The following is a 21,658-nucleotide window of genomic DNA, read 5'->3' as shown; positions in this document are numbered from 1 at the left end:
TGCTATCTGTATTTTTTGCTACATATGAAATGTGTCCCTACATAAATGGTTTAGTATTTGAGGGGGGAATTTAGGAAAACAAATCCTCCTCTGTGCTGACCTCTTCTTAGGGAGCAACTGCTGCTGGTGAAGACTGGGTCAGGGTTAGGCCAGCCACCTGCTCCAGGGTGCTATCACTGCTCCAGTCAGAGCTGACCTGAGACCCAGAATAGGAGCAGTGGGTGTCAACCACCGGCAGGTGCTCCCCACAGCTGCCTTCACTCTTGGGAAGAGGTGAACAGATCACTGCACAGAACATCCACTTCCTCCATCTGCCCAGGGCTATCTGGGACCTCAGCCAGTGGAAATTAGGCCCAAACAGGACTTCGCCACTTTCTGGGCCCCGCAGAGGTGAGCAAAAGGGCTAAAGAGGATAGAAAGAACTACAAAAATAAACACTTTATTAAACAGGATTCTTGGAGGGGGGGTGGGGAGGACTTCCAAAGGTTTTACTGGGCTACACTGTTGGGGTTAGGTGTGTCTGTGGGAATACGGGGCCCAAAGAAACTATCCAGCACTTGTTGGCCCTTGCTGGGCTTTTTCCGGTTGGATGGAGTAGACACCCGTGACCTTTTCGAATCCTATGCAGAAGCCAAACAGAAGTATTAAGGAGAGGACATCAAGGAATGCTCTCCTCTCTTCTCTACTGACCTAGCCTCAAATATTAGAGCTTTCCACCTGCCTCCAGGTAGGCACGCCTTCAAGCAGCTCTTCAAAAAGCAGTCCAAGAAAATCTTGCTAAGATGGAGATCTATCTTCTCTATCTAAAATGCTTTGGCAGCCTAGTTTTCAAGTCCTGGCTGACCAGAGCAGGCCCAACTGCTCCAGTCCTTGGGGACTGCAGACCCTCTACTGTGCCCCACCTTTGCTCATACCACTGCTATTCCCCTCCCTACCCTGGAAACACCACCTAATTTCTGGGACCTGAATTAACAACTTTTTCCTCCAAGCAACCCTTTCTAATCCTCATCTCCCAGAAAGAAATGATGGCTCCCCACCTCACATCTTGCAGAACCTAAAACAAACATTTCACATACCTGTGACACTGCACTGCCCTCATTGTTTCTTTTATCCCTAAACCTCGCAACCTATAAGGTCCCCAGATCAAAAACTGTTATTGGGCTGGAGAGATGGCATAGTGGTTAAGCGCTTGCCTACAAAGCTAAAGGACTTCAGTTCGATTCGCTAGAACCCATGCAAGCCAGATGCTCAAGGTAGCACATGTGTCTAGAGTTTTCAGTGGCTAAAGGCCCTGGCATGCCCATTTTCTCCTTTTCTCTCTCAAAAACAAAAACCTGTTCTTTTATCCTCAGTAAAATTTGGAATGAACAATATTCACCCAAAGTGTCAGTAAGTGACTTAAGCTATTGAGGGCTTAGCAGTTAAGGCCTGAAAAGCCTGAGGACCCAGGTTCGAAGCACAAGGAGGCACATGCATCTGAAGTAAGTTTTAGTGGCTAGAGGCCCTGACATGCCCATTCTCTATCTGCCTTTTTCTCTAATAAATAACAACCAACAAAATAAAACAAAAAGCTATCAAGTCAAGCCTGGTGAGAGAAGGCTGGATGAGGATCACAAGACTCACTCTGCCGGTTCCTCGCTGGTGGTCTTCATACATACGAAACACCTAGCCGAGATAAGAAGGGAGGGGACAGGACAGGGCTGGCAACTTTTCCAAAAAGAGCCAAACCCCTCAGTTTTGCCCTTGACTTTTGTTCAACCCCAAATATTTGTGGGTTTTTTTTTTCTGTTTATACAACAATATGGTCACATAAAAAGCAAAAAAGAACCATTAAGACAACAAAGGTAGTGCCTTTTTCATGGCAGTGGAGACAGCTGCATTGTGAAATTCCTCCCGGGTCAGCCAGCGAGCGCCAGGTGGTGCAGTGGTCACTGGAGTCTTCCTCTCCAGGGCCAGACCATATACTTGATATGTCAGTCTGATATGAGAGAAGGTATGGATCACCTGAAGAGAGGGACAAGGAACTGAAATAGGCCTGTAAATATGGCCACAAAAGCTATCATCATTCCTGGCACCTTCACTGCCAACCTACCTCTCCCAGGTGGCGGAGGCGGGAAGCTGGGACGGGTCCAGCCCAACTCTGCAGTTCCTGCAAGAGGACCTTGTGCTGCTGCTGCTCCGAGGACTCCGAGGCCACGGAAGGGAACTCCCACAGTCCTGCCAGCAGACCTGGGGAAACAGGCAGCCAGCTGTGGGTTAGACCTCAGGAGCTGGCACTTCCATGTCTCCCTTTTGTTCCTGACACTGCCCTCCAATCCCAATATTCAAACACCTGAGTTGGGCCTCTGCACCAACAAGATGCGGGCACCCCCAACAGCTCCGGGACGCTCCAGGACACAGATGGCAGAGCACTCCTCCCTGGGAGGCCGGCGGCTGGCTTTTCGAGGAAAGTTGGTCACTCCCAGGTTAGGGTCCCAAGGATTTGTGGGAGGTGGGCACAACTGGCATTGTTCAGTGTTGAGAGCTAGAAACAGATTCCCCAGTCCTGCCTAGGCCACGAGGACTTAGGCGCCAAGCCAAGACAACAGGCTTGGTCCCAGTCTGCAGTCCTACTCAGGTCACAGGAAGAACTAGAAATGAGGCTTCCCCAGGCAGCTCCCGGGCAGGGCTGGAGGGGCTGGGTTGGAATCAAGGTTGGTGCTCACCACACTCCTCCACATCAGGACTGCCTGGCAGACTCTGTGAGTCTGTGAGTTGCTCCCACTCCACCTGAGGCATAGGGCACGGTGTCACGGGGCTACAGCTATTCACTAGGACCCCCAAATGCCTCTTCCCAACAGGCTCACCCTCTGGTGTGCCCGGCACAGGCTCTGCACAGGGCAGTGGCTGCAGAGAGGGCGCTGTGGGGTACACACTGTGGCCCCCAGCTCCATGGCTGCTTGATTAAAGTCCCCTGGCTGAGCTGGGTCCACCAGCTGCTGAGCTAGGTGCCTAAAAGAAGGGAATACTGCTGCAAGCCAAAGGTCCTTTGAGTATACCCTTCCCACTTCCCCTGTCAGGCCAACGTCCTACCAGAGGTGGTGAGAAACCAAGGAACTGCTGGGATCAGCACCGATGGCTCGGACACGGCACAGTACCCGTAGTACGTTGCCATCCACCACACCTGCTGCCTGGCACAGAGAAGCCCAGGAGTCAGCTTGGGCTGGGAGAAAGGAAGGTGCATGCACGAAGTGTATGAGGGCTACAGGCTCACCTGGCCAAAGGCGATGGAAGCAATGGCTCCCGCTGTGTACCGCCCCACACCAGGCAGGAGCTGCTGCAGGGTCTCTGCTGTACGTGGCATGTGGCCCCCTAGCTCCTCTACCACCTGATTGAGGCAGGAAGACTACATTATGAGATACCCGAGGCCAATGGGCTCCTATCCCCGTCTGCCACCCCATTACCTTCCGAGCTCCTTCTTGCAGGCGTCGGCCCCGAGAATAGTAGCCCAAGCCAGACCAAAGCTGGTTCACCTCCTGCAGGTGGGGTCAGAGGTCAAAGAGATCAGCAGTCAGTCCCTCAGCTGTTTCCACCCCCCACCCAATGTCTCTCACCTCCAGGGAAGCACTGGCCAGGTCTTGCAGGGTTGGCCACTTCTATAGCATCAAGGCAGGAAGAAGAGATGAGGTCAAGAGTGAGGGTAATGGAGGAAACTTTTTATCTACCACGTCCAAAATACAGGCTCTCATCTGGGGTCTGGCCAACTCTCCCCTCCCTCCTTGGCATCACCTGCATCCATCGAGTATAGTAGTTGATCACCGTGGCAACCTGGGTCTGCTGCAGCATAACCTCTGATACCCACACTGGGGGAAAGGGGTTGGCATGAGGGCCCTGTTAACTTACCCTGCTCCTAGCCCAAAGCCCCCACCAGATCCGAGAACTTCCAGACAAAGCAGCTCTGTTCTCAGGAGATGTACTGACCAGCATATGCCCGCCTATCCAAGTTGGTTTCCTCTTCTACCTGGCAGTGCAAACCCAGGTGGGGAAGTGGTGTGAGAAGGGCTGAGTGCCAGCCTCCTGCCCCACTGTCCCTGTTCCTGAACTGCTTACTCGTCTTCTCCATGGCAGGTCCCGCTTCTCTCGGCCGTACCAGCTCAGCAGGCTCTCCCGGAAGGCTATGACTTCAGACATGTCTCTGAAGAGATGATACGGTGAGACAGAAGCCTGCAGTAACCCGCCTTCCTTCTGCTGGGCCAGTTCTGCAGAGGACCCAAGACACTCAGGGATCATTCTGTTTTTATTTTTATTATTTATTTGAGAGAGAGAATGAGGCAGAGAGGGAGAGAATGGGTACACCAGGGCCTCTAGCCACTGCAGACAAACTCCAGACACATGCACCACTTACATGAGTACTGGGGAATTAAACCTGGGTCCTTAGGCTTTGCAGACAAATTCCTTAACTGCTGAGCCATCTCTCCAGCTCAAGTTTTTTTTGAGACAGGCTCTCATGTAACACAGGCAGGCCTCAAACTTGCCATGTAGCCAACGCTGGCCTTGGACAAATCCTCCTGCCTCAGTCTCCCGAGTGCTAGATATCGGCATGAGGCAGTATGCCTAGCCCCGCAGGGATCATCTTTGCATAGGCTGTGGATCAGCACACAGCAGCCTGTGGTAGTGTGGTCTCACTTAGGGCTTCACCAACTCAAACCTCTAGGTTAAGCTTTGGAGCTCACACAGACCAGAGATCTCTAGTTGTTTGTGGCCTTGGCCAAATCTCTGGTCTTAGTTTGCTCAGGGTGACACTGTTTGCTGTTGTCTCTGAGCTACAAATGAAAATTCAACAGTTTCAGCTAGGCAGAATATATACCTGTGTAGATAGAGCTTCCCTGTTTACAAAACTTTCAAGGAATAGTGGAACACTCCTTTAATCCCAGCACTCAAAAGGCTGAGTAGAAGGGTTACTATGAACTTGAGGTTAACCTGGGCTAGAATGAGACCCTGCTATAAAAAACCAAAATAGGGCTGGAGAGATAGCTTGCAGTAAGGACCCAGGTTCAATTCTCCAGGTCCCATGTAAGCCAGATGCACATGGTGGTGCATGCATCTGGAGTTTGTATGCAGTGGCTAGAGGCCCTGGTGCACTCATTCTCTCCTTCTTTCTCTCAAGTAAATAATTACATATAAAAATTTTTAAAAATGCCAGGCATAATGACACATGCCTTTAATCCCAGCACTCAGGAGACAGAGGTAGGAGAATCACTGTGAGTTTGAGGCCACCCTGAGACTACATAGTTAATTCCAGGTCAGCCTGGACCACAGTAAGACTATACCTCAAAAAACCAAATAAATAAATACATAAAATAGAAATTTAAAAAAAGAATGAGCCCTGAGTGTTTTGGGTCTAACAAATAAGTAAAAAATAAATAAATAATTTTAGGTGTGGTGGCACACACCTTTAATCCAAACTCTTGGGAGGCAGAGGTCAGAGGATTGCTGTGAATTTGAGGCTACCCTGAGACTACATAGTGAATTCCAGGTTAGCCTGAGCTAGAGTGAGACCCTACCTTGAAAAACCCAAAATAAATAAGTAAATAAACCAAACAACCAGGCATAGTGGCATATGCCTTTAATCCCAGCATTCAGAGGCCGAGGTAGGGGGACTGCTGAGTTCAAGGCTAGCCTGAGACTAATTCCAGGTCAGCCTGAGCTAAAGCAAAACCCTACCCCCCAAAAACCCATCACTTTCAAGCTTATAAAATCATCTGATCCTATGAAAGTCACAAGGGAAAAAAATACACAAACTATTGTTCCATCACTTCTACTGCTAAACAGTCAGAGCAATTATCCCAAAGTTACCCCACCCGGTCAGAATCAGTTTGCTCCTTTCCCAGCCCTAATCTGCCTCCTTCCCCTTCCCCTTCCGTGGCCAGTGAAATCCCTCCCCTGGAACTTTACCTTGTACCGAGTTCCTTACCATCAGGTGCAGGTTTGGACTGGCGGCTACTAACAGCACTTTTCCTTCTCCCCTGGCTGGCTGTGCGCTTTCTGTGGCCACGTCTCAAAGTTGCTTGTGACTTTTTCATGATGATCTAGAACAGACACATATAGCCAAAGTAGTCGCGATGAGCCTGAATACTGAGGTCCTGAAGGAATTGTGGCCACCTCTCTCCTTATGTCACTCATAGGATGTAGCTTTTCTTTTCTATTTTTTGTTTTAGCTATAATGTACTTTTGTTTGTTTTGAGGTAGGGTTTCAGGCTGGCCTTGAACTCACAGTGATCCCCCTACCTCTGCCTCCCGAGTGCTAGGATTAAAGATGTGTGCCACCATGCACGCCTTTAATCCCAGCACTAGGGAGGCAGAGGTAGGAGGATCGCCGTGAGTTCAAGGCCACCCTGAGATGACAGAGTTAATTCCAGGTCGGCCTGGACCAGAGTGAGACCCTACCTCAAAAAAAAACAAAAAAAAAAAGAAAAGAAAAGATGTGTGCCACCACATACGGCCATCATGTTTTCTGAGATAGGGTCTTTAGCACAGGCTGTCCTCCAACTTCCTATGCAGTGGAAGATGAACTTCTGATCCACCCACCTCCTCCTCTCAAGTGCTGGAATTACAGGTGTGCATGCCTGGTTTATGAAGTGATGGGATTAAACCTAAGGTTTCTGGCATGCTAGGCAAGCACTCCATCAACTGAGTTAAAGCCCCTTGTTTGTTTTGGTATGTGCTTGTTTCAGTATTGGAGATTGAATCCCAGGGCCTTGTGCATTCCAGGCAGCTCCACCTCGCCCACTGGTTTTTGTTGTTGTTGTTGTTTTGAGGCAGGGTTTCACTCTAGCCCAAGCTGATCTGAAATTCACTATGTAGTCTTAGGGTGACCTTGACCTCATGGTGGTCCTCCTACCTCTGCCTCCCGAGTGCTGGGATTAAAGGCGTGTGCCACCAAAGCCATGTCTCTCTCTTTTTAAAATATTTTATTTATTTGAGATAGAGAAAGGCAAATAGAGAATGAGCATGTCAGGGCTTCCAGCCACTGCAAATGAACTCCAGATGCATGTGCCACGTTGTGCATCTGGCTTATGTAGGTACTGGGCAATCAAACCTAGGTCCTCAGGTTTTGCAGGCAAGCACCTTAACCACTAAGCCATCTCTCCAGCCCTTGACTCACATTCTTTCCATCACCTTTCCTGCAATGGTCCCTGAGCCTTGGAGGGTGTGATAGAGATGTCTCAGTGCTGAACACACCGCTGTCACTTATTCTCAGCATTTTGGTGAGTTTTGAGTCTCCCCAGTGGTCACAATCATCTTAAATTACTAAGCCTGTTTTAAACTCTTTTTCTAAAACATTGACTTTAGCATGTAATTTTTATCAAATGAGCATTCTTCCTCCTGAGGGAAAATGTACAAATTTCCCTCTACTTGCACTGTCTTTCTTCTTTCCCCTGTTATGTGAGGGAAGAGTCTCTCCTCTTCCCAAGAGTCCTATTCCTATAATCTTCCACCCAAGACACATTCTTCTCCCATTCATAAGCCAAACTTCCTGTCACATACTTACTTTCACAATTCTACAGTTCATTCTCCAAAGAGAAAAGCAATCTTTTAAAAAATATATTTTGGGGGGCTGGAGAGATGGCTTAGCAGTTAAGGCACTTGCCTGCAAAGCCCAAGGATCCAAGTTCAAGTCTCCAGGACTCACATAAGCCTGAAGAATGCATGGGCAAAAGGTTGCACACTCATCTTAAGTTTGACTGCAGTGGCTGGAGGCCCTGGTGTGCCCATTCTCTCTCACATAAAATGTAATACGTGTGTGTGTGTGTGTGTGTCAAATTATTTGAGAGAGAATGGGTGCAGTAGGACCTCCTGCCACTGAAAATGAATTCTAGATGCACATTCCACTCCGTGCATTGGCTTTGCTGGGGAATCAAACCTGGGCTTGTCAGGCTTTACAAGTGCCTTTGACTACTGAGCCATCTCTCCAGTCCCAGCAATCTTTTCAAGATATGATCATTGCCAGGTGTAGTAGTGGATGCCTGTAATTCCTAATTCCTAGAACAAGGGGTTCAGAAGTTCAGTATTTAGTGAGCTTAAGACCAGCCTGGACTGCAAGAGATTCTATCTCAACAACAAAAGACATGTCATGTCATTCCCTTATATAAAATAGTGAATGGTTTTTTATTAAGTCCTTGAGTAGGTATTTATGTAATGGCTACTATTACAAGCAATTTACCTGAATAAATAAAATATCAAAGGTTTCTACCCTCGCGAAGGACAGACAATAAACAATGCACACAATAATCTAAAGCATAAAGAGGAAAAGTAGAGCCCGGCTGTTCAGTTTTAAAAGAGTGATGGTAGCCCTTATTAGCTGGGTGTTGTGGCGCACACCTTTAATCCCAGCACTTGGGAGGGAGAGGTAGGAGGACCACCATGAGTTCAAGGCCACCCTGAGACTACATAGTGAATTCCAGGTCAGCCTGAGCTAGAGCGAGATCTTATCTCAAAAAAAGCGTGATATTTGACCAAGGACTTGTAGCAGCTGGAGTAAGGCATGTAAATACCTGTGGGAAAGCCAGACTTGATTGCACACACCTGAAATCCTCAAGAGGCAGAAAACTCCAGCAAATTGGAAACCAGCCTAATAGATATATAGTGAAATTGTAACTCAAACAAAAAATAAAATAAAATAAAAAAATAGAGCCGGGTGTGGTGGCGCACACCTTTAATCCCAACACTTGGGAGGCAGAGGCAGGATTTCTGTGAGTTTGAGGACAGCCTGGAACTACAGAGTTAATTCCAGGTTAGCGTGGGCTAGAGAGAGACCCTATCTCAAAAAACTCCAAATAAATACATGACAAATAGAAATCATCCTAAATTGATAGAAGAGCCCTAAAGAGGATCCCTGGCATGTTTGTGGCAAAATAAGCAGGCCAGTGTGCTAGAACGTAAGGAGGGACGAGGTCAGCGGTGATGGGGAGGTTCGGCTCACTAAGTACCTTTTGGAGAGCTTTGACTGTCACGCCCCTTGCTGTCCGTAGAGCTTTGGTCCATGGATGAGGAGCTCCGGTCTCACCCATCCCGCTAAGCTCTAGCTGTTTGACCTCCAAGTAGTATGTTCACCATGAGACCTCACACAGTCCATTTCCACACCTTACCTAACATTATTTTTCAGGTGTAAGGCTTCAATGTCGAAATCAAGTCCCCAGAACGACTATCTCATATGTCTCCACTGGATATTACGTAATCATCTCTTCCTCACCATCACTTGCCACAGCATTAACTCAAGTGCACATTATCACTTAGTTGGTCGCTTCGCCACCTCTGCAGCCCAGTCCTGTGGAAGTTCGCTCCCCGCCGCGTTCACTCCCTGCACTAAGAGGAGCCCTTCGTCCTTGCAGATTTGCCCAAGCCCTTCTTTCTGCGGCGTGCTCCGCCCTCCCTCCATCGCGCCCGCTTCAGCTCAGCTCGGGCAGCGCCCCTCCTCTGGAAAGCCCACGTGGCCCACGCCAACCTCGGGCTGTGCTGGTGACCACCGGGACCTAACTCGGAGACACCGCGCCACGCACAGGCCGCGCGGAGAGAAAACCTACCTGCGCGCGCGGCTCCCGGCGATCCCCTGGGGGGGGGGGGCTCCGGCCAATCAGCGCAGCGCGCTGCGGGACCCGGGAGGCCCCGCCCCGTTCCTGACGGCCCCGTCGCGCCGGAACAAAGCGGAAGTCCGGGCTTCCCTACGCGCCGCTCCGCGGGCCCGGGGCGCGGCGACATGGCCGCGGGCTGTGACGGGGCCGCAGCGTCAGCGCCTCCCACCTGCGACGGTGAGCGGCTTCTCAGGGGTGACCCCGCGAGCCTAAGCGGTCAGGGAGAGGGCAGGCCTCGGGCCGGTGGTCCCGGAGACGGGTCTGCAGGCTCCGCGGCTTCTGCTTGCGCCGGCCCCAGGGAGACGAAAGTCCCAGCGTGCAGCTGCACGGCCTTGGCTGGAGGCGCGTTGGAGCTGGCTTGGACGGAGCTCAGAACTTGGTCGGTAACGTGCGGCACACGGAGCGTTACAGTCCTCGGGCAGTGGCGCTCCTGCGTGTGACTTTGTGGCACACTGGAAACTGGCTTGTGGCGGCTGGGGCACCGCGAGTTAACGGAGCCTTGCGAGATCTGTTTGTTAGAGACAGGCTCTTTCTGTGTAGCATAGGCTACCCAGGAACTGGCCATAGAGTCAGACACCAAGGCTGGCCTCAAACTCAAAAGTCCTCCTGCCTCAGCCTCCTGAGTGAGTGCTTGGACTACAGGCTCGAAGGAAAAAGGAGCCCGGTGGTCGTCTAGTTTATTTTCTTTCTACTGATTATGAAGCCTAAGGGGAAGTAGTTTCCCACTCTCACATAAAGTCACTGGAAATCGGAGGTGTCTTCTTCCCAGATTCTGGACACTCAAGGCATGTGTGCAAAAGCTTAAAGGAAAATCCACGAGCCCTCCCCCAACCTAGCTTGGTGTCTGTTCCCCTGGTACCTTGCTGAAGCATGAACGTTGATCACATTCCCCAGGTGATGGCAACAAAAACACAAAATCTGGAGAGGAGTATGTACTCCACGTTCCTGTGGTGGATGTACAAAGTGACAACTTCAAAGAGATGTGGCCATCCCTCCTGCTGGCTTTAAAGACAGCTAGCTTTGTGGCTGTGGACACGGTGAGGCATGGGAAATGGAGGGTATGTCATTGTGAAGGAACTGATGTTAGGGGCAAATCACAATCCTTTTACCCTCCCATAGGAGCTGAGTGGACTTGGGGACAGGAAGAGTTTGCTGAACCAGTAAGTATAAGCCTTCTCATTGATCCCGACCCTCACAAGTTAGTTGTATACCCTGGAGTTAGGGGGCCCCCTGTCCTGGGTAGTTTGGATCCTTTCTGAAGCTAATTCAGCCATATCCTTACCCAAACTAACTCGAAGGTGCATTGAAGAACGTTACAAGGCTGTGTGTCATGCTGCCAAGTCCCGTTCTGTCCTGTCCCTGGGCCTTGCGTGCTTTAAGCAGCAGCCAGATAAGGTATGAACTGTCACCTTCATCCCAGGTCTTGAGGGGAGGAGGAACATTGGGTATGAGGGGGGTTTTTCCCCCCTAAATTTTGATAAAACAGACCCTTTTTTTTTTTCAGGGTGAGCACTCCTACCTGGCCCAAGTGTTTAATCTCACCCTCCTGTGCATGGAAGAGTATGTTATAGAACCAAAGTCTGTGCAGTTCCTGGTACAACATGGCTTCAACTTCAACCGGCAGTATACCCAGGGCATCCCCTACCATAAGGGCAATGATAAGGTAGGCCTCCAGCTTACCTAACCTTCAGTCTGCCCCTTCTATGAGTTCATTCTTTCTACTGTAGATTTGATGCTGGAGAGAGGGAGGTCTACTTTGGAAATACGGGGAATCACTAGTGACATGATTGGGGCAGGGGGAACCATACAAGAGGAGTGTTTTCCCTTTTGGGCAATCTGGGATAATTGTGCTGCATAGAAGGCTCAATGGAACATTCTCTCCTTCCTGCTGACCCCTACTCTTCCTCCTAGGGTAATGAGAGCCAGAGCCAGACGGTGCGGACACTATTCCTGGAGCTGATCCGGGCCCGTCGGCCTCTGGTGCTGCATAATGGCCTTATAGACTTGGTGTTCCTGTACCAGAACTTCTAGCACATCTGCCTGAGAGCCTAGGCACCTTCACTGCTGACTTGTGCGAGATGTTCCCAGCAGGCATTTACGACACCAAATATGCTGCTGAGTTTCATGCCCACTTTGTGGCTTCCTACTCAGAATATGCTTTCCGGAAATGGTGAGGGGATAGCTAAGAGAAAGAGGTGGGCCTGGTATGAACCTATTTCATTCACTTAAAATTGTTTATTGAGTACCTGACATATACCAGGCACTGTTTTCAGGTGCTAAGGATTCAGCAGTGAACAAAACAGACAACCCCTGTTGTCATGGAGCTTATATCCTAGTGGAGCACTGTCTTCTTGTTGCAGTGAGCGGGAAAATGGGAAGCAGCAGGCAGCCGGCAGCCCACACCTGACCCTGGAGTTCTGCAGCTACCCCGCTCGCATGAGAGCCCATGTTGACTACCGCTGCCGCATGTCTCCTGCAGTCCACCGTCCTCATGCCACCAGCATCTGTGACAACTTCTCGGTGAGAGCAGTCAGCCATTTCTTGGGGAGGGGAGGTTCTGGTGTCTGGAGCTCTTTCTAAGCATCTTCCCTGCAGGCCTATGGCTGGTGCCCTCTGGGGCCACAGTGTCCTCGTTTCCATGACATTGACCTCATCATAGACACCGATGAAGCTGTGGCAGAGGACAAGCGGCGACGGAGGCGGAGGCGGAGGGAAAAACGAAAGAGGGCTTTGCTGAGCCAGCCTGATCCACAGAGCCCTGGGGAAGCGGAAGATGGTCCCCCCATGAAGCAGGTCTGTGAGGATGGCCTCGACACTGAGATGGTTGAGCACAAAGTGGCAGAAGATGAAACAAGGGATCAGCCTGATTCTGAGCAAGATCACAGAAATGACTTGGAAGTGGGGCCTAAGGTGACAAGTCCTAAAACAGCTGAAACAGCTACCTCAGACCTGTCAGAGAGCCGACCTGGTCCTCATCCAGTGCCTGGAGATGGACTGCACAGGGCTGGTTTTGTGCCTTTATGACAGGTTATGTAATGGCCTATGTGGGGTTGATCCAAGGACTCCAGCCCTGCAGCGCTGGGCCCTGGCTCCCTGAATGTCACAATAAGGTATATCTAAGTGGCAAAGCTGTACCCCTCACGGTGGCCAAAAGTCAGTTCTCCTGTTCCTCCAAAGCCCACAACCAGAAGATGAAGCTGGCTTGGGGCAGTAGCTGACGCAACATTTTACTGGCACTGGGTCCAAGGAGAGAAGCTGAGAATACAAGTGATGTTTGGCCAGGGCCAGGTATGCCAAAACTCACACCTGTCATCCTAGTACTCAGGATGCTGACACAGGATTACCACAAGTTCAAGGACATCCTCGGCTACATAGCAAGTCTTTGTTGCAAAAATAACTTAAAGTAGACTTTTGGGTCTCTAGCTTGTAAAGGTTACATATATTACTACACACTACTACAGAGTTGAGCAGCAGGTCCTGGTAGAGAGTGCTTCATTGCTCCTTGAAAAAATTTTTTTTCGGGGCTGGAGAAATGGCTTAGCGGTTAAGGCATTTGCCTGTGAAGCCAAAGGACCCAGGTTCGATTCTCCAGGACCCACGTAAGCCAGATGGACAAGGTGGCACATGAATCTGGAGTTCGTTTGCAGTGGCTAGAGGCCCTGGTGTACCCATTCTCTCTCTGTCTGTCTCCTCTCTCCCTCTGCTTGCAAATAAATAATTAACAACAAAAAAAAACCTTTTATTCCTGGTATTTACTTACTTACTTATTTAAGACAGAGAGAGTGTGAGGATGGGTGTTCTAGGGCCTCTAGCCAGTGCAAACGAACTCCAGACGCATATACCACCATGTGTATCTGGTTTACGTGGGACCCAGAGAATTGAACCTGAGTCCTTAGGCTTCTCAGACAAACACATTAACCACTAAGCCCTCATTGCTTGTTTTTTACACCAGAGGCTTAAATACAAGACTATAAAATAAGGCTGACCAGTACCTGCAGCATCAACTTTAGTTTTTAATCTGAAAGTGTCTGGGAAAGTTTTTACAAAAACATCAACAGAAATTATGCAAATTTTTGACCAACTTCATTCTTTAGTTATTTCTTATTGTGGTTCTATAAGGACAGACTGTTCCCAAAACTCTAACTATAACAGGAAGGAAAGGAAATCAGTCCAAGTATAATCTAGTTGCATTGCATCATGACAAATACATAACAGAAGGTCCTGAGGCCTACAGCCCTACTCCCAACCAAAGGTTGAAATCTTATGAGGCAAAAGAATCCTTTATAAATGTCTTCAGGTCTGAGAAACAGCCATGTCTTTAATGGCTTCCTGGTCAGCTACAGTTTCCATCCAGTAGCTCAGATGCCCCAGAATGGACAAGACAGACCTGAGGCAGGAAACCAACTGCCTGCCAGCTCAATCCACTTCCTGTCTGGAAGTGCACTACAGTCAGTGAGAGCTACAGCTCCCTGCTGGATTGCAGAGACTTAGTATTAGATTGGCCCCAACTAAAGGAACACTTCTTGTTGCTGCCTGCCGTCTCATATGCAGCCATTGTGCATTGGAAGCCCAAATTTGGAGCTGGGCTTTCCCTTAGCCTGCTGGCTCTGTGGGGTCCTGGGAAGTCAGGCAGTGTACCAAGGGGGACCCTTGGAGCTTCTGCTGAAGGTCCATTCCCAAGGTAAGACAAGGACTAACCTCCACCCCCTTCTTACCCATCCTGCTCTCCTTGGGTTTGTAGGCCTGTGTCTGAGACAGAAGATGACCGGAGTCATGCCTCTTGGCCTTTCTTCCAGCTCCATCTCCTCAGAGGCACCTCCAAGGCATGGACTGGTCCCCTTGGGCCTGGGTCCAAAACTGTTTTCTTCCTGGGAGTTGGAGCAGTCCATGGCCTCATGGACTGGAGCAGCTGGAAGGGCAGATGCCCTGAATGGTGGGATCTCGCTTACTCTGTACTTGAGACTACTGAGTCGTCGTGGGGGCCTGTCGGATAGTGATTCTTCACAGCCCACGAATGGACAGGCCTCCTGACTCAAGAACTCAGGTGAACCAAGCCACCGATGGGCAGACATGGCCAGAGGCTTCTGCCAATCAGCCAGGGGCAAAGTTCCAGGTCCTGGTATATCCAGGTCACATACCAGGGAGATGACAGATTTGCTGGGTAAGTCAAAGAACTTGATCTTGCCACCTTTGAGATCCTGACGAGCACTGAAAGAGTTGGCTTTTGGGGTGCGAGTAGCACCATCTCGTGGCCGGTAGTAGGGGATCAAGTGAGTGCACTGTATGTGGGGGCTTGCGAGAGAAAATGTCTGACCTGCTTTGAGATAATAAGTCTTGGATATAGAGCCTTATAGGGAATCTTGTCATCCAGTGAGCTCAGGCACTTTGTCCCACGGTCCTGAAGAACAGTGAGTCAAGCCTGGGTTACTATCACCAGTCTTAAAGAGAAGCACCTCTTTATCACAGGATTATTCACAGGAAAGCAAAGTAGTAACAGCCCCATCTTAATGAGAAAGTGGACTCAAGGAAAGCATTGTGCCTAGTACTAATTTGTCCATGGTCTGCCCCATCTGTCCTGCTTCTGGACCTAGAATCACAGTCCTACACCAAATCCCATAGTCTTTTTTTTTTTTTTTTTTTTTTTTCTCGAGGTAAGGTCTCACTCTAGCTCAGACTGACCTGAATTCATTATGTAGTCGCAGAGTGGAGTGCTAGAATTAAAGGCGTATGCCACCACAGCTGGCTGTCCCATAGTCTTAATTTCCTCCCTTTGAGGTCAGGGTTGGGTGTCTGGTCTGGCATCTTACCCTTAGCTGTGGGCTGCCACTTCATGTCCTTCTCCAGCTCTTCCTGTAGGTGGCTCATAATTTCCTCCAGGGTCTTCCCAATCTCCACAAAGGATGGGCGCAACTTAGGGTCCATCTGTAGACATCCAAACCAGCCATGAGCCCTGCCTCCATCTCCCGCCCCAAAGCTGAAATTTGAGTCTTGTCTTTGGCATCTTTTAGGATTCAAGCTGTGTAGCTAAGAGATCTTCATGTGCTTCAGGACTGCTGGGAACCACAGTTCAACAAAACCTGAGCAGAACTCAACACCCAAAGCACAAGGTGGTTGGTCTCCCCTCCAGAGTGAAGACTAAATATTATGAAACAGCTATTTCTTTCTTTGGTCCAGGGCTGTGGAGAGCCTGTATAGGCTCAAAGGAGGAAGTGTGCTCGGTATTACATGTCCAGGTAAAATGAAGCCCCATATGAGGTTAATTTGCAGCTTCTGCCTGCTGCACCTCAGCAGGTGAAAAAGATTAAGCCAATCCCTAACCAAAGCTAGAGGAAGAAAGATACGGGAGGAGGGAGAGTATTACCATGGGATACTTTTTATAATCATGGAAAATGTTAATAAAAATTGAGAAAAAAATTTTAAAAAAGATACTACTCACATAACAGCAGTTGAAGGTGAGCTGCAGGAAGTCTGGGGGGCAGTCTCCCACCCTGTGCTGGAAAGCATTGTAGTCCAGTCCAAAATTCTGAGGATGGGTACAGTGTAGAAAGGTACAGAGGACATGGTAGACAGGTAGTATCTCCCCCTGCCCCACACAGCCTAGCTCTCAGAAGAGTCTGGAAGCTACTTCTGCAAAGCAGAATGCGATCCAGCAACCCCACCCCAAGAACAAACCATAGATTCAAAGCAGTTGCACGCTGGTGGCAATGAGCCCCTGCCTGCAGCTGACCTCTGTCCAGGGAAGATAGTCTGGATCAGCCTGGACGCAGGCGATGAGCTCACACAGGATGATACCGTAAGAGAACACGTCTGCCTGGAGGGTAGTCAGACTTCAACACCCCTCAGTGGAGTGGGATACCTGACCCTCCCCGATCTCTTAACAATCTAAGGTTGAACCTTATTACCCATGTTTCATCCCAAGTTATTCACTGGGTAACTGCTAAGTGGCAGCTCTACATTTAGCAGGAAGGGCCTTATCCTGACCACCACACAGATCTTTTTTTTTTTTTTTTAATTTATTTGAGAGCAACAGACACAGAGAGAAAGACAGATAGAGGGAGAGAGAGAGAATGGGTGCGCCAGGGCTTCCAGCCTCGGCAAACGAACTCCAGACGTGTGCGCCCCCTTGTGCATCTGGCTAATATGGGTCCTGGAGAACCAAGCCTCAAACCGGGGTCCTTAGGCTTCACAGGCAAGCGCTTAACCGCTAAGCCATCTCTCCAGCCCACCACACAGATCTTTGACACTTCTACTAAATGAATCCTGAGGGAAGCCAGGCCTTGACCGTCCAGACTTACCTTCTCATTATAGGGCTTATCTCGAAGAACCTCAGGTGCCATCCAGAAGGGTGAGCCCACCACAGCCAGCTCCTCACTCCCCATACTGTGGAGTGAGGTGGTAAGGAAAGTGACTTTACCACTGCCAGGCACAAGGAGCTCTTTAATTATTATTATTATTTTTTTTTTTTGACAGAGAAAGGGTTAGTGACAGTGAGAGAATGGGTGGGTCAGGGCCTCCAGCCATTGCAAATGAACTCCAGATGAATGTGTCCCCTTGTGTATCGGGCTAACATGGATCTTGGGGAATCGAACCTGGGTCCTTTGGCTTTGCAGGCAAATGCCTTAACTCCAGCAACCCCCACACACACCTTTTTAATAGTATTTATGTATTTGAGAGACAGGCAGAGAGAGAGAGTCTTTTGATTTTTTGTTTGGAGATTTTCCCTCAGCTGGGCCTGGGCTGTCTTGTCCCTGGTTCGAGGCTTGATTCCCCAGTACCCACGTAAGCCAGATGCACAAGGTGGCACACGTATCTGGAGTTCGTTTGCAGTGGTTGGAGTCCATGATGTGCTCATTCTCTTTCTCTGTCTGTTGTTCTCAAGTAAATAAACAAAAATTTAAAAAACAGAGTTTGGGGTTCAAGGACCCCAAGCACCCCATTACACCATCTCCCCAGGGAAAGGATTTGGTTCATATGCACACATGGGAGTGGGAGAAAGGTCTCATAGTCCGGGGTTGGATTTGAACATGCTATGTGGCTTAGGATGATTTTGTACTCCTTCTGAGTGCTCAGATTTTGGTGCAAAAATATTCTTACTAATAGCCAGGTGTCGTGGTGCATGCCTTTAATCCTAGCACTCGGGAGGCAGAGGTAGGAGGATCACCATGAGACTACATAATGAATTCCAGGTCAGCCTGAGCTAGCGTGAGATCCTACCTTGAAAAACAAAACAAACAAACAAAAATATATGTATGTATATATGTATGTGTGTGTGTGTGTATGTATATATATATACACACACACACACATACATATATACATATATACATACACATACATATATATTTTTTTTTCTTGCTGAGTACTAGGCATGCTATAAGCCAGACATACCTCAGTGAACAAAGCAAACTCTTGCAGCTTACAATCTACCATAGGATAGACAGTCGGGCTCTTGGTCTCCCTGTTTTCTCAATGCCAAAAGACCCAACTCCAAGTCCCAAGCCTCATCTTCCCAAGTGATACAAGCACAAGACAAGTCTCCACGCCTACATATACTAGCTTTCACTGCCCAAAGGGTCACCACCAACCTTTCTGGCATAAGAAGCCCATGATCTAGCTGGGATCGTAGCTCAGTGTTTCAGTGTATGCTTAGTGTATGGAGTATGTATGTTTCTGAGTTCAGCCCCCAACATCCCCCCACCACAAAGAAAGTATGAGTTACTCTCCACCTCCTTGCTCTTGATTCTCCTGTTTCACACCTTATCCAAACTTGCCACAGACAACTTTGACTTAACCAGGCATGGAGAAACCTATCAAGCCTTTGCCTTTGTTTATACATTTCAAACATTCCTTCCCTTCCATTTGGAATATTTTCCAGTAAGCATATCGTGTGAGTGTGCACTGTGTATGGTCCTGGGATTAAATCCATGGCCCACACCTACAGAGTACCTATTCTAACACTGATCTATATCTCCAGCTCTATCAGTTCTTACCTAAGAAAAACGTATGTCTTTAAGGCAAGCTATCTTTCCCACCCAGACTTGTCTGAACATCTTGAGCTCCTCCTCTATGCCATTTCCTCTTACAGTCACAGAGAGGCTATGAGTACCTTAGGAGCAGGTTCTGATTTGGCCTTTCCTTAGGCTTCAGTTCATGAGAGAGGCCAGTGACATGCTCAGTGAACAAAAGCTGAGGTCTAGAGAAAGACAAATCCAAATAGCCTATAAATAAACTTAAAGCCATAGCCAGCTCTCCCCAAATAGCTGCATTCAAAATAACCCTACACCACTCTGGTTCAGAAAGCACCCCACCCCACCCCCTCCTCTGGCCTTAGTAGAGAGTAGGAATCCTCAGCTCACAGAAGCAGTATCTGGGGCCAGCAAGGCCCTCTAACCCAACCCAACCTTCCCTCTTTCTAGCCAGTCAGGTCAAATCACCTGCTTCAGCACACTAGATCCCTGACTTTGTGAAAAGATGGGCCCTAGGCCAAATCGACCTATTAGCCAAAGCCAGCAGCACTAGTCTGTGAGGCACTGGCCATTCATATGTCACTTCTTTCACCCCCTCCTGGTTCAACTACTCCCTGTCTCTCTACAGGGCCTTACTGTTTAGTTTTACAGCTCTCCGAAATTACTGAACAAAGTCAGGCTAGGAACAGCATGGCCCTGGAGTATTGCCTTTATCATTCTGTTCAGATTCTGCCCCATCTTCACATTTGTGGAGGACCGTTTACTCACTGCAAATCGGAGTGACGTCTCCACAAAGTAATGACAAAATAGCTAAGGCTGGGATGATCACAGTCCTACAATATGGGGCATGTCTGCCTAGTCTCATTTACCTGGAATGTAACCACTGCAATTCTCTTAAGGTGCCTCCAAAGCCAACCTGGGCATTGGAACTAAACAGGAAAATAGGAGAGGGAAAGCCAAATTTTAGGGGCCTGTATCTGAGGTCAACAAAAACAAAACGAGAGCCAGGTATGGTGGCGCACACCTTTAATCACAGCACTCGGGAACCAGAGGTAGGAGGATCGCTGTGAGTTCAAGGCCACCCTGAAACTACATAGTGAATTCCAGGTAAGCCTGGGCTACAGTGAGACCCTACCTGGAAAAAAGAAGAGGACAGGGACAGAGATGGCCTAGTGGTTGAAGGTGCTTGCTTGTAAAGCCTGACGACCTATGCTCAATTCCCCAGTTGCCCATGTAAAGCCAGACAACCATTCATGTGAAGCAGTAAGAGATCCTGGCGTGCTCATAAATACACATGCAAATAAATTTTTAAAAATGTTTAAAAATGAACAAGAACTTAGGGTTTGCTAAAAGATATGAAAATGTCACAATAAAGCCGATTACATTAAAAAAATAACCGGGTATGGCGGCACACACCTTTAATCCTAGCCATGGGGAGGCTGGGGGGAAACCCCAGAGGCTGATGTTGGTGCTGATCTGGTCAGGGCTTGTCCTTAATTTTTTTTTTAAGGTAGGGTCTCACTCTAGCCAATTCATGATGATCTTTCTACCTCTGCCTCCCAAGTGCTGGGCTTAAAGGCATGTGCCACCATGCCTGGCTAATTTTTTGTGGTTGTTGATTTTTATTTATCTATTAGATTTATTTATTTGAGACAGAGAAAGGGAGGGGGAGAGAGAGAGAATGGGCATGCCAGGGCATCCAGCCACTGCAAATGAACTCCAGATGCATGTGCCACTATCTGCATCTGGCTTATGTGGGACCTGGAGAATCAACCTTGGGTCCTTAGGCTTCGCAGGCATACGCCTTAACCACTAAGCCACCTCTCCAGCCCTGTTGTTTTGGTTTTGATTTTTTAGGTTTTTCAAGGTAGGCTTGGTGATCCTCCTACCTCTGCCTCATGGTGCTGGGATTAAAGGCATGCACCACCACACCTGGCTTGGTTTTGGCTTTTTTCAAGACAGGGTCTTACTACCCCAGGCTGACCTGGAAGTCACTCTGTAGCACAGGCTAGCCTCAAATGTATTTCAATACTCCTCTTTTACAGCCTGCCAAGTGCTGAGATTATATGCATGAGCCACCATGCCAGGCAGTATTACTAATGATTCCGGAATCCTGTTAGTATTGCATATTCTCAGAATAAGGCCATTATAGTCATACAGTCTTCAACAGCCTATAAGAGGCTAGTTGAAGACTTTTTCTACAGGTTTTTAAAAGAAAATTTATTTATTTTATATATTTATTTGAGAGCAAGCAAGCGAGAGAGAATGGGAGCGCTAGGACCTCCAGCCACTGCAAACAAACTCCAGACACATGCACCCCTTGAGCATCTGGCGAACATGGGTCCTGGGGAATCCAGCCTCAAACTGGGGTCCTTAGGCTTCCCAGGCAAGCACTTAACCACTAAGCCATCTCTCCAGCCCTCTACAGGTTTTAACATTATAGTTATTTATTTATTTGAGAGAGAGAGAGAACAGATGGGAGTGCCTGGGCCTATAGCCTCTGTAAGTGAATTCCATATGCATGTGCCACCTTGTGCATCTGGCTTACATGGGTCCTAGGCAATTGAACCTGGATCCTGTAGCTTTGTAGGCAAGCATGTTAACTGCTAAGCCATCTCTTCAGCCCTATAGGATTTTAAAAAATAAGTTTAGGGGCTGGAGAGATGGCTTAGCGATTGAGGTGCTTGCTAGAAAAGCCTAAGGAGTCAGGTTTGATTCCTTAGTATCACATAAAGCCAGATGCGCAGGTGGCACAGGTGTCTGGAGTTTGGAGTGGTTGAAAGGCCCTGGTGCACCCATATTCTCTCCCTCCCTCTCTTTCTGTATCTCTCTGCTTGCAAATAAATAAAACATTTTAAAATTATATAAATTTACAAGCCAGGGCCTCCTGCAGATTTTCCTGTTCTGATTCTTTTCCTCTGTCTGCTATGACATTGGAGTTTGATGGTTCTTCCTCTGACTTTGGTTACTCAGCAAGTTCCAGTAGAACGTCTTCCCATCCCATCTAGTGTTGCTCTCAGGGCCATATTTCATTTTCTAGTTACTACCTCTGTACTAATCACTCTCAAATGGATACCCTCA

At 48.6% G+C, this 21,658-nt stretch overlaps 3 protein-coding genes across 10 annotated transcripts; 1 reads left to right on the top strand and 2 right to left on the bottom strand.

The window, feature by feature from the left end:
- Positions 1 to 423: 423 nt before the first annotated feature.
- Mutyh (mutY DNA glycosylase) lies at positions 424 to 9,609 on the bottom strand. 8 transcript variants are annotated; one of them, XM_045150947.1, is made up of 17 exons: positions 9,564 to 9,591; positions 8,476 to 8,534; positions 5,954 to 6,071; positions 4,090 to 4,238; positions 3,961 to 4,000; positions 3,769 to 3,842; positions 3,594 to 3,635; positions 3,444 to 3,515; positions 3,254 to 3,367; positions 3,073 to 3,170; positions 2,847 to 2,991; positions 2,706 to 2,769; positions 2,333 to 2,524; positions 2,093 to 2,229; positions 1,852 to 2,004; positions 1,624 to 1,665; positions 424 to 620 (listed from the first exon to the last, which is right to left on the bottom strand). In XM_045150947.1, the coding sequence occupies exons 3-17, from the start codon at positions 6,060 to 6,062 to the stop codon at positions 489 to 491; spliced, it is 1,563 nt and encodes a 520-aa protein (XP_045006882.1). In that variant the 5' UTR covers positions 6,063 to 6,071; positions 8,476 to 8,534; positions 9,564 to 9,591; the 3' UTR covers positions 424 to 488. The 8 variants fall into 8 exon arrangements, with proteins under 8 accessions (XP_045006882.1, XP_045006880.1, XP_045006881.1 ...); XM_045150945.1 differs by lacking the exon at positions 9,564 to 9,591 and adding an exon at positions 8,970 to 9,019; XM_045150946.1 differs by lacking the exon at positions 8,476 to 8,534 and having other exon boundaries at positions 5,954 to 6,068; positions 9,564 to 9,609.
- A 105-nt stretch (positions 9,610 to 9,714) lies between these two features.
- LOC101600792 (target of EGR1, exonuclease) lies at positions 9,715 to 13,231 on the top strand. The gene is given in 10 exon segments (XM_045150396.1): positions 9,715 to 9,788; positions 10,506 to 10,648; positions 10,731 to 10,771; positions 10,910 to 11,006; positions 11,116 to 11,274; positions 11,523 to 11,637; positions 11,640 to 11,781; positions 11,972 to 12,131; positions 12,207 to 12,621; positions 12,624 to 13,231. Coding segments are annotated over 10 exon segments (1,530 nt in total). The 5' UTR covers positions 9,715 to 9,736; the 3' UTR covers positions 12,830 to 13,231.
- A 1,090-nt stretch (positions 13,232 to 14,321) lies between these two features.
- Positions 14,322 to 16,990, bottom strand: LOC101600494 (testis associated actin remodelling kinase 2). Its single transcript, XM_045149138.1, is given in 6 exon segments — positions 14,322 to 14,368; positions 14,370 to 14,875; positions 14,877 to 14,943; positions 14,945 to 15,009; positions 16,048 to 16,134; positions 16,907 to 16,990. Coding segments are annotated over 6 exon segments (855 nt in total). The 3' UTR covers position 14,322.
- Positions 16,991 to 21,658: the final 4,668 nt, after the last annotated feature.

Source organism: Jaculus jaculus, chromosome 5 (genome assembly GCF_020740685.1).
Source record: "Jaculus jaculus isolate mJacJac1 chromosome 5, mJacJac1.mat.Y.cur, whole genome shotgun sequence".
Classification (NCBI taxonomy): Eukaryota; Metazoa; Chordata; class Mammalia; order Rodentia; family Dipodidae; genus Jaculus; species Jaculus jaculus.
This window is presented reverse-complemented; position numbering and strand designations above follow the sequence as displayed.

What these genes read in the sequence shown, in the direction of transcription:
- Mutyh (XM_045150943.1), bottom strand. Translation starts at nt 9,050, where the DNA reads ATGGGTGAGACCGGAGCTCCTCATCCATGGACCAAAGCTCTACGGACA. An exon ending in GTCCAAACCTGCACCTGATG is followed by an intron (nt 4,239 to 5,953) that starts GTAAGGAACTCG and finishes GGTCCTCTGCAG; the next exon opens with AACTGGCCCAGCAGAAGGAA. An exon ending in CTTCCATCGCCTTTGGCCAG is followed by an intron (nt 3,171 to 3,253) that starts GTGAGCCTGTAG and finishes TCTCTGTGCCAG; the next exon opens with GCAGCAGGTGTGGTGGATGG.